General features: G+C 39.0%; 1 protein-coding gene across 1 annotated transcript in view; it reads left to right on the top strand.

Annotated features, from left to right (window-relative positions):
* Window positions 1-13,401, top strand: part of LOC150099073 (uncharacterized) — a 105,719-nt gene extending 92,318 nt beyond the window's left edge. The window contains exons 11-15 of the mRNA XM_090404793.1: window positions 969-1,083; window positions 7,544-7,654; window positions 7,778-8,059; window positions 12,104-12,205; window positions 12,545-13,401. Of these exons, the coding sequence (XP_090260919.1) occupies window positions 969-1,083; window positions 7,544-7,654; window positions 7,778-8,059; window positions 12,104-12,205; window positions 12,545-12,673 (739 nt within the window). The 3' untranslated portion in view covers window positions 12,674-13,401. The remainder of the gene's footprint in view (window positions 1-968; window positions 1,084-7,543; window positions 7,655-7,777; window positions 8,060-12,103; window positions 12,206-12,544) is intronic.
* The last annotated feature ends 208 nt before the right edge of the window (window positions 13,402-13,609 follow it).

The following is a 13,609-nucleotide window of genomic DNA, read 5'->3' on the forward strand; positions in this document are numbered from 1 at the left end:
CACCTTTTTGCTTTCGCTTAACTCCTTCGAATGCACTAATTACTCGACGCCTTAAAATATTCTAAAGCGAAATTCGAGTTACTTAATGAGCGCACGAGCGCTAAAAACACGCCATCACTAGGATAGTGCGCGTGCTGATATTTCTACGAACTGATCCAAACCTACTCGGACTGGCTCCATAAAAGAACGCGATCCCTGCTGCCAAGCACTCTTTCGGTTCTTGCTCTGCGCTTCAATAATACGGACGGATTGCGATCTCTTTCTGCCGGGAATTTTAGGCCAAGGGAACTGGATATGGGGATGGATGGGTGGGTTTCCCATTACAAACGTTAGCGAGATCGCTACAAGGGACTTGACTTTGTTGTAATCGGAAAATCGAAAATTATAGTCATCACGCCTTTGCATGAAGTTTCTTTAAAGCCGTATTGCTGAAATGCGCAGGTCGCACTAAAGCTAAAAAAAAAAAAAGAGTGAAAAGATGAATCCATGACGGCTGATAACAATAATGAGAACGGTCCAGTCTTCATAGACGGCGCTTGTTGTAGGCATCCGGAGATTTCTGGATTGTAGCACTCATCTGAGAACTAATGAATTGCGTCTCCTGTATGATGCCACTAAGAAAGATTCTTATGCGGGGGGAAAAACCAAAGCAGGCAGCCAAATAATGCTAAATTTTGATTACTATTTAATGTACTTGGGTAATAATGAAAGGACTTATTGGGACTTTCCCGAAATGATTTAGGTTGAAGGCCTCTTTTACAATGTGTTTACATCATGAATACCTGAACTAGATGATGCACAGCAAGAGAACGCTTGTGATGGCATTCGTTATCTAATCTAACAGCAAAAAATAGCTTCGATTAAAGCATTGTAATTCATCACGTTAAACTTTATCATTAGTTTGCACCGCTTTATTCGGACGGGTATTGACCGAGAATTAATGCAGTCTGTTTGTTTGTTTCTGCTAGATATCCCCTTCTGCTGAATCGTCTGTACAAAGTAACTCCTTACCACCACCAGGACAGAGAAGCTTTGAGGGAAGCTCAGCTGAAAATAGAACTCCACCTCGAACACATAAACCAAGTAAGTTGCCCGATTTTTAGAACACATTTTCCGTAAACAGTAAAAAATAAACTTTGCAACCCTCGATGATGTGTTTAACGATCAGGTAGAAAAGAAAGTTGAAATTACAGCAAACGAAATGGGGGATTTGGCGAGGTTTCCGTTTGATATGTAGAGGTAGTGAGGCCAATACAGCGTGTTATTAAAGGAGGCGAATCGCGTTTATTTTTATATCCAACTGACATCAGTCAGGATTGCATTCTAATCGTTGGGGAAAATCGGATGCGTCTAAAAACAAGTTTCGTTTGCTTAATGTCAGATAAGCTGTGGATCACCGATGCATGTAAAGTAACCTGACTAGTTTTTCTCGGCAAAAATGACGAGTTTACTTTGATTAATTTTGATTTGTTTACTTTGGTTTCATTGATTAAACCCTGAAATATCCCAGGATAGCCCCCGAAATTTCTTATCACTTGCTGCAAGTTGACTTTCCGGATAATTGAGTTATTTTACACAAACATCAAGTCTACTGAAATACAATGAAGACGTTATTTAGAAATCTTCACCTTGCTGAATTAATTTATCGCGGTTGCATTCCGATACAAAAAAAAAAAAAAAAAAATTATTTTCATCAAAATGCTTGCACTTAAAGCCAACGCGTGTTTTCACTTACGACACCTGAACCACGGACATTCATAGAAAATGTGGCGGTCCGTTGATTACTTCAAATTTCGAACGGCATCGGTAACACTTTCTATCAGAAGATGGGTCTTGTTACGCCCGGATAACTTGAGAATGTAAAAATTTCAGTTATCATGGTGTAACAAGAGAAGAAATAAAAACTCCTGTATAAATAACTAAGCAAGCAAGCTTGTTCCTAAGCAGATATCGTTAAGAGCCTTTGAAAGTAACGAATACAAAGAAAGAAAAAAATGCTTGCATCCAGGTGAAAATTATAGCTGAAATTGTTTGGTTGAACTAAATAAAAAAAAAACCAAAAAAAAAAAAAAAAAAAACCAAGGAATTTTAATACATTTGTGATATGATAAAATAAGGTTAAGTAAAGCAAATAAGATTACTCATAGGATTTTGTATGTGAGAGGCTAGTTTTTACACTTGAACTAAGAGATTAAAGATTCGAGTTAATTCTTAGAAAATTTTGGAAAGGGGATTAATTTAGTATAGATGACATAGAGGTTAGCTTAAACTAAAGCTCAAGATCATAATTCCCGAATTGAGACTTCGGCACGTGTCAGTCGCGTGCACACGGACTGCATGATGTTTTGGCAGAAAAACGCCACTTTAATTGGTCAGTGAAAGGGGGGAAGAAAAGAAATTGAAGAAGGTACCGCTAGGATCATTGTATAAAAGAGTTAGGAACACCCCCCCCCCCCCCCACACACACACACGAGGCTTTTTTCCTCAGAATTTTCTTCACGAGTCTTCGTATAGGACTCAAGCGGTTTACCTGAGTGACAGGTTTGGAGTTTTCTCCGTCCGACACAATAAGGAAACAAAGTGTGAGGGATTTCGGTTCCGTGGTCCTATTGTAAGAAACGAGGGACGCCGTTTAGTTAACGAAAAGAAAGAAAATAATGTCAGTGTGTTTCATCATCCAGTGATCGTAACGAGAGAAAACAAATTCTATGCAGAAGTCAGTGCCCACGTGGTGAATTTCACAGCCATAGAATAGATGATCCTATGCATGTCCTTGATTGAAGAATGTAAGGTAAAGATTGGGAAAGCCCATCTTAACGCCAAAGGAGCTTAGGAGTGATAAGTTATAGAATTCGTTCGTCCTAGGAAGAAAGAGTTCCTCCTAGGAAGGTACAATCGGAAAAAGGTAGAAACTAGTGTAGAAGACCCAAGTAAAAAGGTACTGTAAGAATTTCGTGTCAATTCAAATCATATGTAACTGTAATCATTGTTCAATACCAGAACAGTTGAAGGGATTAATTAAAATTATAGTAGGACTTTAGTACATGTCAGACTAAGTTTATGCATGAACATTGTAATTTTATTTAAGAGAGTTTTAAAGGTCAAAAGGGTGTATTGGCTCAGCGAAAGGATAAATTTAATCCATGTTGTCTTAGTAAGAAAATTAGAGTAACTGAATATATATGTCCCAGAAAATACAGAACTATAGCGTGATCAGTAAGGGGTTAGACAAAAAAAAAAAAGGTCAACTAGTTCTAGGACTATATAAGTTTGTTTATGCAGAATCTGTTATGGCGGTATGATCACAATTCCCATAAAGGATTTTAGCCTAATACTTGTGTTTAGCTAGTGTTAATTTGTATTATATATACTTAGCACTGAATTGAGTTTTATTTGATAAAGAATGAATTGTAACATGTTTAAGAGCTCAATAAACTTTTGTTCAATGAAAATACAGTTGTCTGAGATTGCTGCTGAATTGCACCACTTGTAACAACGTACGAACCTAATCACCCGGGGGGGGGGTTTGTTAAGTTGCGAGATAAAGGTCACGATTGCATATTAGTTTCACATCCTGACATATTTTGTGTAATTGCTCCTTGTTTTTGAATTTTATATCTTAAACTAAAACGTCCTGAAAGGCGCACTATAAAATAAGGGGAGAAGAAGCTTCAATATTTGTATTTGGGTGATATCTAGATAAGATTTGGATAAAGTAGAGTTTCGCATGTAAGGATAGTTGAAAGCATAACAGTCGTAAATTGGGACCCAACAGTCTCTTGCGTTCGCATTTTGAATAACTTTATTTCTTTACTAGACATCTGCAAACTAATCAATCCCACTGTCTTGAGCGAGAAGATTTACCCACGTGGCTGCAACTGCCTTAGCAAACGCTTGCTTATGGGCATTTGAAAATTAAGATGATTTCTAAATGAATTTACCTTTTCTTTTTCGATAACGTCGTTATCGGATCCCTCATGGGATGTTATTAAAATTGTGTTTAAGGATACTCTTAATCCTGAAAAACATGAATGGAAATAGGCTTGGACTTGATCAATGAGACACTTTAGTTACCGTGTAGTATTCAGTAATATTACAAATGAAAAAAGAATACTCAAATATAAGAAATGACAGGAAAGAACGATTGTTCGTCCGTTTCTGACTTGTTAAGCATATGCAAGGATGTCAGCACGAGTAAGGCACTACATAAGAAAAGAGATCTGAAAGTTGTTCAACCGGCTCACGCAGATTTGTTTTCTCCAGAAGAACATACAGAAGTAAACACATGCAAAAAAAAGCATGCACGTGACTTACGAATGTCAGAAGTATCTGACAGGGATAGTGTGTGTCGCCTCAGATTGTAGAAATTACTTGAGACCTGGCTATCAGAATCAGACATACTAACTGGTATTGGGGTAAAGGGTGCAGTATTTTTAAGGATGGACGGGATAGGAGGGGGAGGGTGATGCTCATGATAATGCTCGAGTATCGGTTTTTTATGTAGCAGCGAGTATGAAGCCATCTGGTGTGAGGTGGAGTCTAAAAAAGATCAAATACACAGTTGGGGGGGGTGTTACAGACCTGGCGGATCGGTTGCTGGTGATGAAGAAATGCATCACCAAATAGAGACGATGGGTGAGAAAATAGCAATCATAATGAGAGACTTTAATTATCCAAATATTGATTGGGTAGCAGTAGAATCTCGAGAGAAGAATGAAAATGTATTTATTGAGATGTAGCAGGACAACTTCCTCAAGCAGCATGTGACAGAAGGAACTCAAGGTCAAAGAGTGTTAGATTTGATTATAGTATCAGAGGGTGTTTCAGTTAAGGATGCAACTATCTTACCTCCGATTCGTAGCAGTGATCACGCAGTCTCACTTGGGAAGTGACTAAGCTTATAAATGTTCCATCCAGAAAAGGTTGCATGCTGTGAACTACAAAGCAGGAAATTATCACCAACTGAGGAGCGTGTTTAGATTCTGTCTCGTTGTGTCGACAATACGTAAGAAGTATTTAAAAAAGAAACTTAAGCGATGCAATACAGGTCGAAGAATACGTAAGGTAGGAGTGAAATCGATACGCAACAGATTCTTAAGAAAAAGATGTGGAAGGAATACGGGTGCATAAGGATGATGTCCGCTATGAAAATTATAAGGGTTAGGCCAGAAGAATTACAACTATTGTACTGAAAGCTTAAATATGAAAAACTGGCTCTGCAAGCTGAACACGACCGAAATAAATTCTACGGTTATGCTGCAAATGAAAGAATAACTAGTGAATGCAGGTGATTGAGAGATGAATGCAAAGAAATAGTTCGACTAATGAGTCCTCGTTTTGTTAAAAGCTATCAACCTGGTGCATGCAACATTGCGCTCGGTGTCTCCTTTTCGCTGGATGATGAACCTCAGGTGCAGGAGGTATCAGAGCTGTTCCACAAACGGAACAAGAATTCAGCAATAGGAACTGATGGGATAAAAACACGTGTGCTAAAAGAGTGTTCAGCTGAACTGGCCATTCCTTTGACCAGGCTGTTTAATGAGTCTCGGCAAAACGATTTGCTCGCTTAGGAGTGACTAAACTTTCTCCAACTGCCGTCGTCTCCTGTCACTAAACTGATATTATTATTCAACATAAAAGGAATAATGGCATGGCTTTCTGACGAGGCAGACACGAAACACCGAAATTCAACTTTTGGTTTTTCAAAAAAAAAAAAAAAAAAATACTGTTGCCCTTCCCGTCGTCATATTTAGTTGAATGTGGCTTTAGCGCTGTGAATGACTTGCTACTGACAAAAAAAAAAAAAAAAAAAAAAAAAAAAAAAAATCATCTGAATATCACAAACCGACCGTTGGGATTTGAAATTGACTAAATTAGTGCCTCAAATAAAAACTCTTCGCAGCAGACATCAAGCTCAAGGATCGCATTAACTTGGATTTTATTTTCCCGAGTTCAGTTCGATTTATGTTTTATAAGATACAGAGTGTAATATAAAATTTATATCCATTGAAGAAAGTCAAATTAAAAACAGTTTTACCTTTTTCATTTTAAGTACCTCTTTTTATATTATACTTTTTCAGAACTTGGCTGACTATTATGCTAGAGGGGGGGGGCATCAAAATCTTTGGGGCGTTGAGGTGGGGCATGATCCAAAAAACGTTGGGAAACACTGGTTTAGATTATTTGTATTCCTTAACTCACTGTGAGAGTTGAGGTGGAGAGGGATGCGGAAACGTGTCGCAAACGGCTTACATCTATAAGAAGGCATGCGCAGAGCCAAATACTTGATGACAACAAGCAATTCCCAGTCTGCTATGAAGCTGCAGCCAATAAGCCGTGACAAATTCATTTCTGATGCCATTTTTCATCATTCACCACGAGAACAGAGTTCTTCTCGTTGCGAATTTTTATTTTATTCCACTTGGGAATAAAAAGGTTAAAAAATATTAAACGGTGGGCACGAACTTGCATCCTAAATGGCTTCTTCGGAAATTCCTATTCCTAGAGTGGAATTCGGTTGAAAATAATTCCGCCAAATCATCCGGGTGGACACGAACGCTTTCCAGAATTGAGAAATAAATGGACGGAGTTAATGGCGTCGACAGAATTGTATTCTACTCGTACATGGGCAGAATTAAACGGAAGGTAAACTTGGAATGCACGTGCTTAATTTATTTTTGTCTTGGGAAAGTGCCAACGGACATTAACTGATATACCAAAAAAAAAAAAAAATCTGTTTATGCACGGTGTTGATAATGGAAATAATTCGCGATATTCCCCCCCCCCCACATCGCTAACATGTCAGAACCTGTAAAGAATGGATGATCATCGCATGAAATCAATTTGCGATCGTCAATCAATCACACGACAAACAGTTCTGAGTATTGTTTAAAAGCCTTCACATTTCCGGCCTGCTGACACAACCCTTGCTAATTAACTTATGAACTGCCCCTCGCTGTTTGCTCCCCGTTCTTTCCCTACGAAGCGAATAATAAGGAAACGCTTACTCCGAGATTTTAAGCGATTTCGCCACCGTGGAATGTTTGACGTCATTTCATACTCGTGTTACCACTTCCATGCAACCTACGTCCTCGTCATGCTCGAATGCTAACATATTTGACGCACTTTCATAGAAAACCGAGTCCGTGTGGTCGTATCGTATTGTGTGCTTCGCATTTTACTCTGACTAGGAGTTGTTTCGAGCACACCTCTGTTTCGCTATGAAAGTAAAACAGCTGGTACGTGAACATTTGCGAATGGCTGAATTTTAGTATTTTTTATCGTTACTGAACAAGGGAGCGCTGCAGTCTATTCCAAGCAGACGACGGCTTTAATTTTAAGGCTTATTTTCGTTGAAGCCTTGTTTATCGTTTCCACGCGAGAACGGCTTGGTCAAACAATTAAAAAAATTTCGTAATTCTAAATTTATCCCCCTCCCCCACACACACTTTCTGTGGGAGGTGGTGAAGAATTCTAAGAACTAAATTTCCTTGATTTTTACTCGGAATAACATCTAATCAAAATAAACTTCACTGTTTTGCAGCAAACTAAAGGGACAGGAGGGACGAAAATCTGGAGGAGAATTTCCAACATCTCTGCAGCTCACAGAAGGATCGTAAGTGTGTCGGACATAGGAAGCATCAAGCTAAGAAAAGTAAGAACGCCTTTTGTTTCTTCATAAAAAAATCATATGTTGGTCCTAAATTGAATTGTATCGTATCTGCACGAGTATTTAAAATTTATTATTTAATGAAATTAATGTTTTCCCTTTTGCAAGATGGCGATCGAAGTCCTGAAGTGGAGCAGAGAAGAAATACGATTTGTGATGGCAGGAAAACTTCACTTCAGTCCAGTGACCGACTTTCTGAAAGCAAAGAAAGGCAGAGCGGCCAAGTACACGCTGGTGCACGCCTTGTTGGCCACCTTGGGCAAACCCAACACTAACTACAGACCGGATCTGGTGAACGAGAACACCGTTCTCTTCCCCAAGAACACGGGCATCAGAGACGCGACGCTGCTGCTGGCCAAGGAGAAGAACGGAAGATTCGTTTTGTCGAGGGTAAGCGAAAATTCTGTTTTACGAAATAATGACACGCTTCTCACATAACTACACTCTTTTATTTATGGGAAAAAGTCGAGGAAGGGAGTTACTGTCGCGCTAAACGACCACACGAGGGATTCTAAATTCAGAGTGACGCAATAAGGAAAAACTGGTATTGAGTGACTCGCGCTTTTCACTGGGAAAATCGGCCTTTCTAGTTCGGGGAGAAGGAACTGCGCCAAATAAGATGTTTGAATTTGCAGTTGATTATCACGTGAAAGTTTACCCCTCCCCCCAATATATGTATATGTATGTATGTATCATTCAGATTGAAACATTTTCTTTACTTGATAAACCACTAATTGGCTTTTTTCAATAGCAAAGCTGACGTGAAAAACTTTTTTACCCTTCGGTAAAACCAAGATTACAAAATTACTTGGTATCTTCAACAGCAAAGCTGACTTGTTTATTTCAGGAGATGCTGATTATCTCAGGTGGATCACTTGTAGAAAATCCGTTTTTGACCTGCACAAATGGCTGGTGTCGACTTATGTCTATCAAGTGCGCGTGTTACGTCAAATGGCTTCGGAACACGAGGAGCTCCACTCAGAATGCACAGAAGATTGGGTGGTGGTGGGGATTGAATCGGATTATCACGACCGTGACAGAAGAGCTGCTTGTCGGTTTTGCACAATAACAGACAACTTTGCCACTTGGTTAGACTATAAATTGTATATTTAGTTTAATCCTTTAAGTTTGCGCATGCAGTAGAACTCGTGGCAAAGGTGAACCAAGTTCTCATCCCTTTCCTTAGTATCCCATAATGCAAAGCATCTCCTTGCGGAGATGTATAATGCTTTGCATTATGGGATACTAAGGAAAGTGATGAGAACCTGGTCCCCCTTTTGCAAAAAGATACTTCAGACTCAAACTTTGTTTGCTTACACTTGGATAAAGGATTAAACCAAATATATAATTTATAACTTTGCCTTTTGTCGTGTGGTCAGTTTAAAAGTCGTAAGAGAACGTCCTGTTGAGAATCATTGGCATGAACTCCATGGTAACGATGTATAATAAATGGTATTGTGGCATCAAAAAGGCGAGCAATGGCAAAGCGAAAACATAATTGACCTTTGACGTGGTACTATAACCATTAAGTTTCGAGAAAGCGAAGATTCTTGCTCTGCAAAATCGTAGAGGAACGTACCAGAAATATGGGAGCAGGTATGCTCTAAAATAGACGGCAAATGGCCTGTGGACGGGAGGGAGGTTAACAGAGATACTGGTAACGAGTAGATAAAAAGAAAAAAAATGGTGTCCTCTTGGGTTAGGTTACCTATACTTTTTTTTTTTAAGAAAAGAGCATTCTTCAGGAACCCATGGACACATCCCAGAAAATTCTCTGAATCTTTAATTTTGGTTTCTAACATGCTGACCTAAGAGAGGAAAAAAAAAAAAAAAAAAAAGTCGTCCTCTCTCCGGAGAGGAGATCATCTAATGATGTAATGCTTCTTAGCTGCTGTGAAAGCTCCTGCCAGTTGCCACCCTCAGAACTGCCCCACCTGCTGCTCGTCGTTGAGTGTCAGATCGGGGGGGGGGGGGAGAAGCCACTTTTAGCATTGCTGGGGAATAGCTTTATTTTATTTGGTGTCGTAAGGTGTGTCCAAAGCACTTATTTGCTGTGTTAAGAAGTCTGTAATGAAGATAAAAACAGCCTTGTTGCGATGGATTGAAGCGAGGGTTCACTTAGAACGAGCGTTCTGCATCAGCACAATTCGATTTCCTTCTCGTCGGCCATCCCAGCGATGAACGCCCTGCATGTTTAGTTTTTCTCGTGTTTACGGTTCGCTATTTGCCAACAAACAGTTTTTTAATGACACGTCTGAAATATAATAATTAAAATAATACCGTGAATTCGCTAGAAATCACGGAAAGTGCTTAGACTGTAGGGCGCCCTTCCACGTGGAGTAAAACATTCTTAGGTTTTTTTTTTTTTTTTTTTTACTTACCTTTAGTGCTGAGAAATGATCTTATAAGTAAGGTTCGCTCCTTAAATGGTGGAGTTTTAAATCACGCACGGCTGCAATCGGGTTCACGTTCCTAGAATTTCTTCGATTGCACTTTTTGTTAAAGCGATCCGAGCGATGCCTTAACAAGTTGCTTCGCTGACCGCAATTTAATACGAAGTAGCGGTGATAAAAGAACTTTATTTACATAACCAGAATTTGTTTAGCTGAAGATTTCTTTCCATTACGTGTTGCAACAAACGCTGAACTCTTAGACGAGTTTCCATACAAAAAAAATCTGTTTTACTTTTGAACCTGATAGGGTCGTTTCCGCTGTAAAACTCGTCACGGCTAACTTCGTTTCGACGCAATAAAACTTCCAAAATGCTATTAAAAATGGAATGCTTTCTGGAATTAAATGCCATCTAAGTAAATAGAAAAAAGAATAATTCCTGACGGGAAAAAGTACAATTAACACAACTTATTAATAAAAACTGTTACTGAAAGATCAGTCGAAATAAATAACACGTTCTCGGCTTTATGGACTATCAAAAAGCTTTGGCACAGTAAGCCATGAAAAGTTAATAGAAATATTAAAAGGCGTTCAAATTGATACAAAAGAGCTCAGAATAATAATAATAGAATTATACTGGAATCAGAAGACAGATCATAAACGACCTTAATAAGGAAACAAAGGACATAAAAAGAGGAGTAAGACAATGGTGTATAATATCATCTATACTTTTCTGTATATGCAGTGAAAGAAATTGAAATGGGAATAAAACTCGTCACCGATCAATCGAATTACAAATATTAGATTTGGTGTTCATAGCGAAATCAAAAACAGAATTACGAAAAATTAATTGAATAATAAATAATAATAAACAGAATTGAATAATAAAGGAGTAATGACATCTGGAATGAATAAACAGATGAAAATAAGAATAATAAAATCCATCAATGGTACACATTGAATTATGGATGTGAGACGTGGACTTATACAAAACCCATCATCAAGAAATTGCAGGCCTTTGAGATGTGCTATAGGAGGACACTGAAGGTTTCTTGGAACGAGAGAAAAACTAAAGAAGTTAATCGGAAGCAAAAGATGGCAGGACACATTAAGAGGATGATCAGCAGGGAAAATTGGAGGGAAGAACTTCTTGCGTTGATGAATGGACGGGCAACAAGAGCTGCTACGAAAAAGCTTTAATTGGATGTCAGAGGAATGGACATTCTCGCTTGCCAACTTTTGCTGAATTTAGAATGGAAGCGAGTTAATCGCGTAGGTTCAGCAACCACTTCAACTGTTTGACTTGTCGCTGGTTAGTAGCGTAATGGAGGTGACCTTTCCGTGAAGAATAATCTGATTTGCAAATGAAGACGTTTCCTCCATTTCGCGATGAAAGGCCTGGCAGCAGGTGTTAGTTCGTCGGATGTTTTAAATTTCTGCCTTGCCGGGCTAAAGATCTTGCATCCAAATGGCTCGAGTAATGTTGGCGACGATGAGGCAAACACTCGTGAAGATATTTCCGTAGAAAGGCATCGCACAGCAGTCCAATAGTAAAAACACGTTGAGATGGGCGTTTAACTCCTCCTGAAAACAGAACAAAATGCCCCTTTTGATGATAAACTGAAAGATTTTGCAATAAAAATAAAAGCTTTAAAGGAAAGTCCGGAGGGTTAAATTAAAAAAAAAAAAAAAAAGCGTCCCGTCAGAAGTAATGGGACCGAGAAAGATTGTGTGGTTATAAAGCTTAAAATATCGCTGGTACATTGTTTCGAGAGAGAGGATTTTTTAGTGGTGTGTGCCAATCATACGAGAGATTGAACTGGATGAAACAGTAATTGCGACTGGTTGGTTTCTTCTTTCCTTTGCATGTTAGATAACAATCCCCCCCCCCCCGCCGATTTTAGGGAGATGCAGTTTACATTAAAGAATGCAATCCTGGGTAAATGGTCGATTGTTTACTAGCTGCGCCCTCTGTGATTTTAATTTAGCTACTCTTTAGATTAGTTAACGCTCTTGTCACAATTTTTTTTTTTTTTTTTACAGGATCCTCTTCATTTGGGATGTTGCGTAATTGTCAGCGCAGAAGAAAGCGATGAGGTCGTGGAAATTCAAGAATACACAACAAAGGAATCGATCATGCTCAAGGTAATTAAAAAATCGCGCTATTGTTTTTTTTGCTCGCAGATCTCGAAAACTATGACCTGAATGTAGTTTCTAACAACGCTGAGGCTTTTCAATCCTAAATCCAAATGAATTTTCCTTTCATAGATCAACAGGCCACTTCCCAATCCATTAAGGAACCATCTAGTGAATTAAGCCAAGTTTAAAATTGCTGTTTCTTGTAATAAAGAGCTTTGTTTTCCTTTCCTTCAAATGGCGCACGAGTTAACACACTACTGCGTTATATTATATTTGAAATATAAACTGTCTAAATTAACGCTTGAATTTTTTTAATGCTAACTTGAAGCGTTTTTTCTTGCGCAGGCCGAGTGCAAATCGGAGACTCGAGAGTGGTTGAAGCAGCTGAAGTACCACGCCAAGGATCTGGGCACGTGGCGCAGGAGAAGAAACGCCCTTGCGAACATCATGATCAACGGCACGGTCCGGCAGTAGACCTCCAAGAAGAGATGCTTAAACCCCGTATTGACGGAAAACCTGTATAATAAATCGGAACTACTGTCTTACAAGAGAATACATGCGGGCGTGTATATAAAGGCATTAGTAACTAAAGGGAAGTTTCCTTAGACTGTGGGGTCGAGCTTCACTTTTCTTAGATGGCGGTCGTAATTATATTTAAAATCCCAACCAACGCTGCCTTAAATGCCATTTTGTTGTTAGCAATGCACGGCGACGAACGCGCTCCATATTTTAAATACTCGAAGCGTAATTTTGAGTGTCTGCTGCTGAACAAACGAAAATTGCAAAGCTGTATAGAAGATGGCGCATCTGCTTTATTTTAACATTTCGGCCTTAAAGTCTGTTTTCGGACAGACAGACGCGTGTCGTGTAAATAACTTGTAGGAATGCGCAGATGCACGCGATTCTGAAGGCAAAAAACCAAAGCTTGAATGCTGTAGATAGCCTTAACTTATCGTAGTTCGAGCGAGAGACGAGCAGAATTCACGCGGAACTAATACTTTATTTAAAGGTGTGCGTGTGTGTGTAGATTATTTTGGGAACGGTGAAGGCTGATTCATGTAAATTTCGAGAATGTTGCTTTATCCTACATCTTAACAAATGTATCTAGTCCACTTTTTTTTTACCATTGATGTCCACAGAAAAACTACTAAACCTGAATGTGCTTTAGACTGTATGTATATGGGGAAATAAAATTGTTTTTGTATTCAGCAGTTGCCTTTTGTACTCGACACAACTCTCGTGAACATCAGAAACATGATCTGTACATTGACCACCCCTTATGAGAACTCGTCCGTGATGGCTGTAATTTCACAAGGATTAAATCAGAACGACATCTCGCTGTTTGCATAACTCACGAATGGTGAGAGATGCAAACCGGTCCGCTAATCTTAATACGGCAAGAATGGATTT

This window comes from Typopeltis vanoorti, chromosome 15, assembly GCF_054136105.1.
Source record: "Typopeltis vanoorti isolate ZY-2024b chromosome 15, IOZ_Tvanoo_1.0, whole genome shotgun sequence".
Lineage (NCBI taxonomy): Eukaryota > Metazoa > Arthropoda > Arachnida > Uropygi > Thelyphonidae > Typopeltis > Typopeltis vanoorti.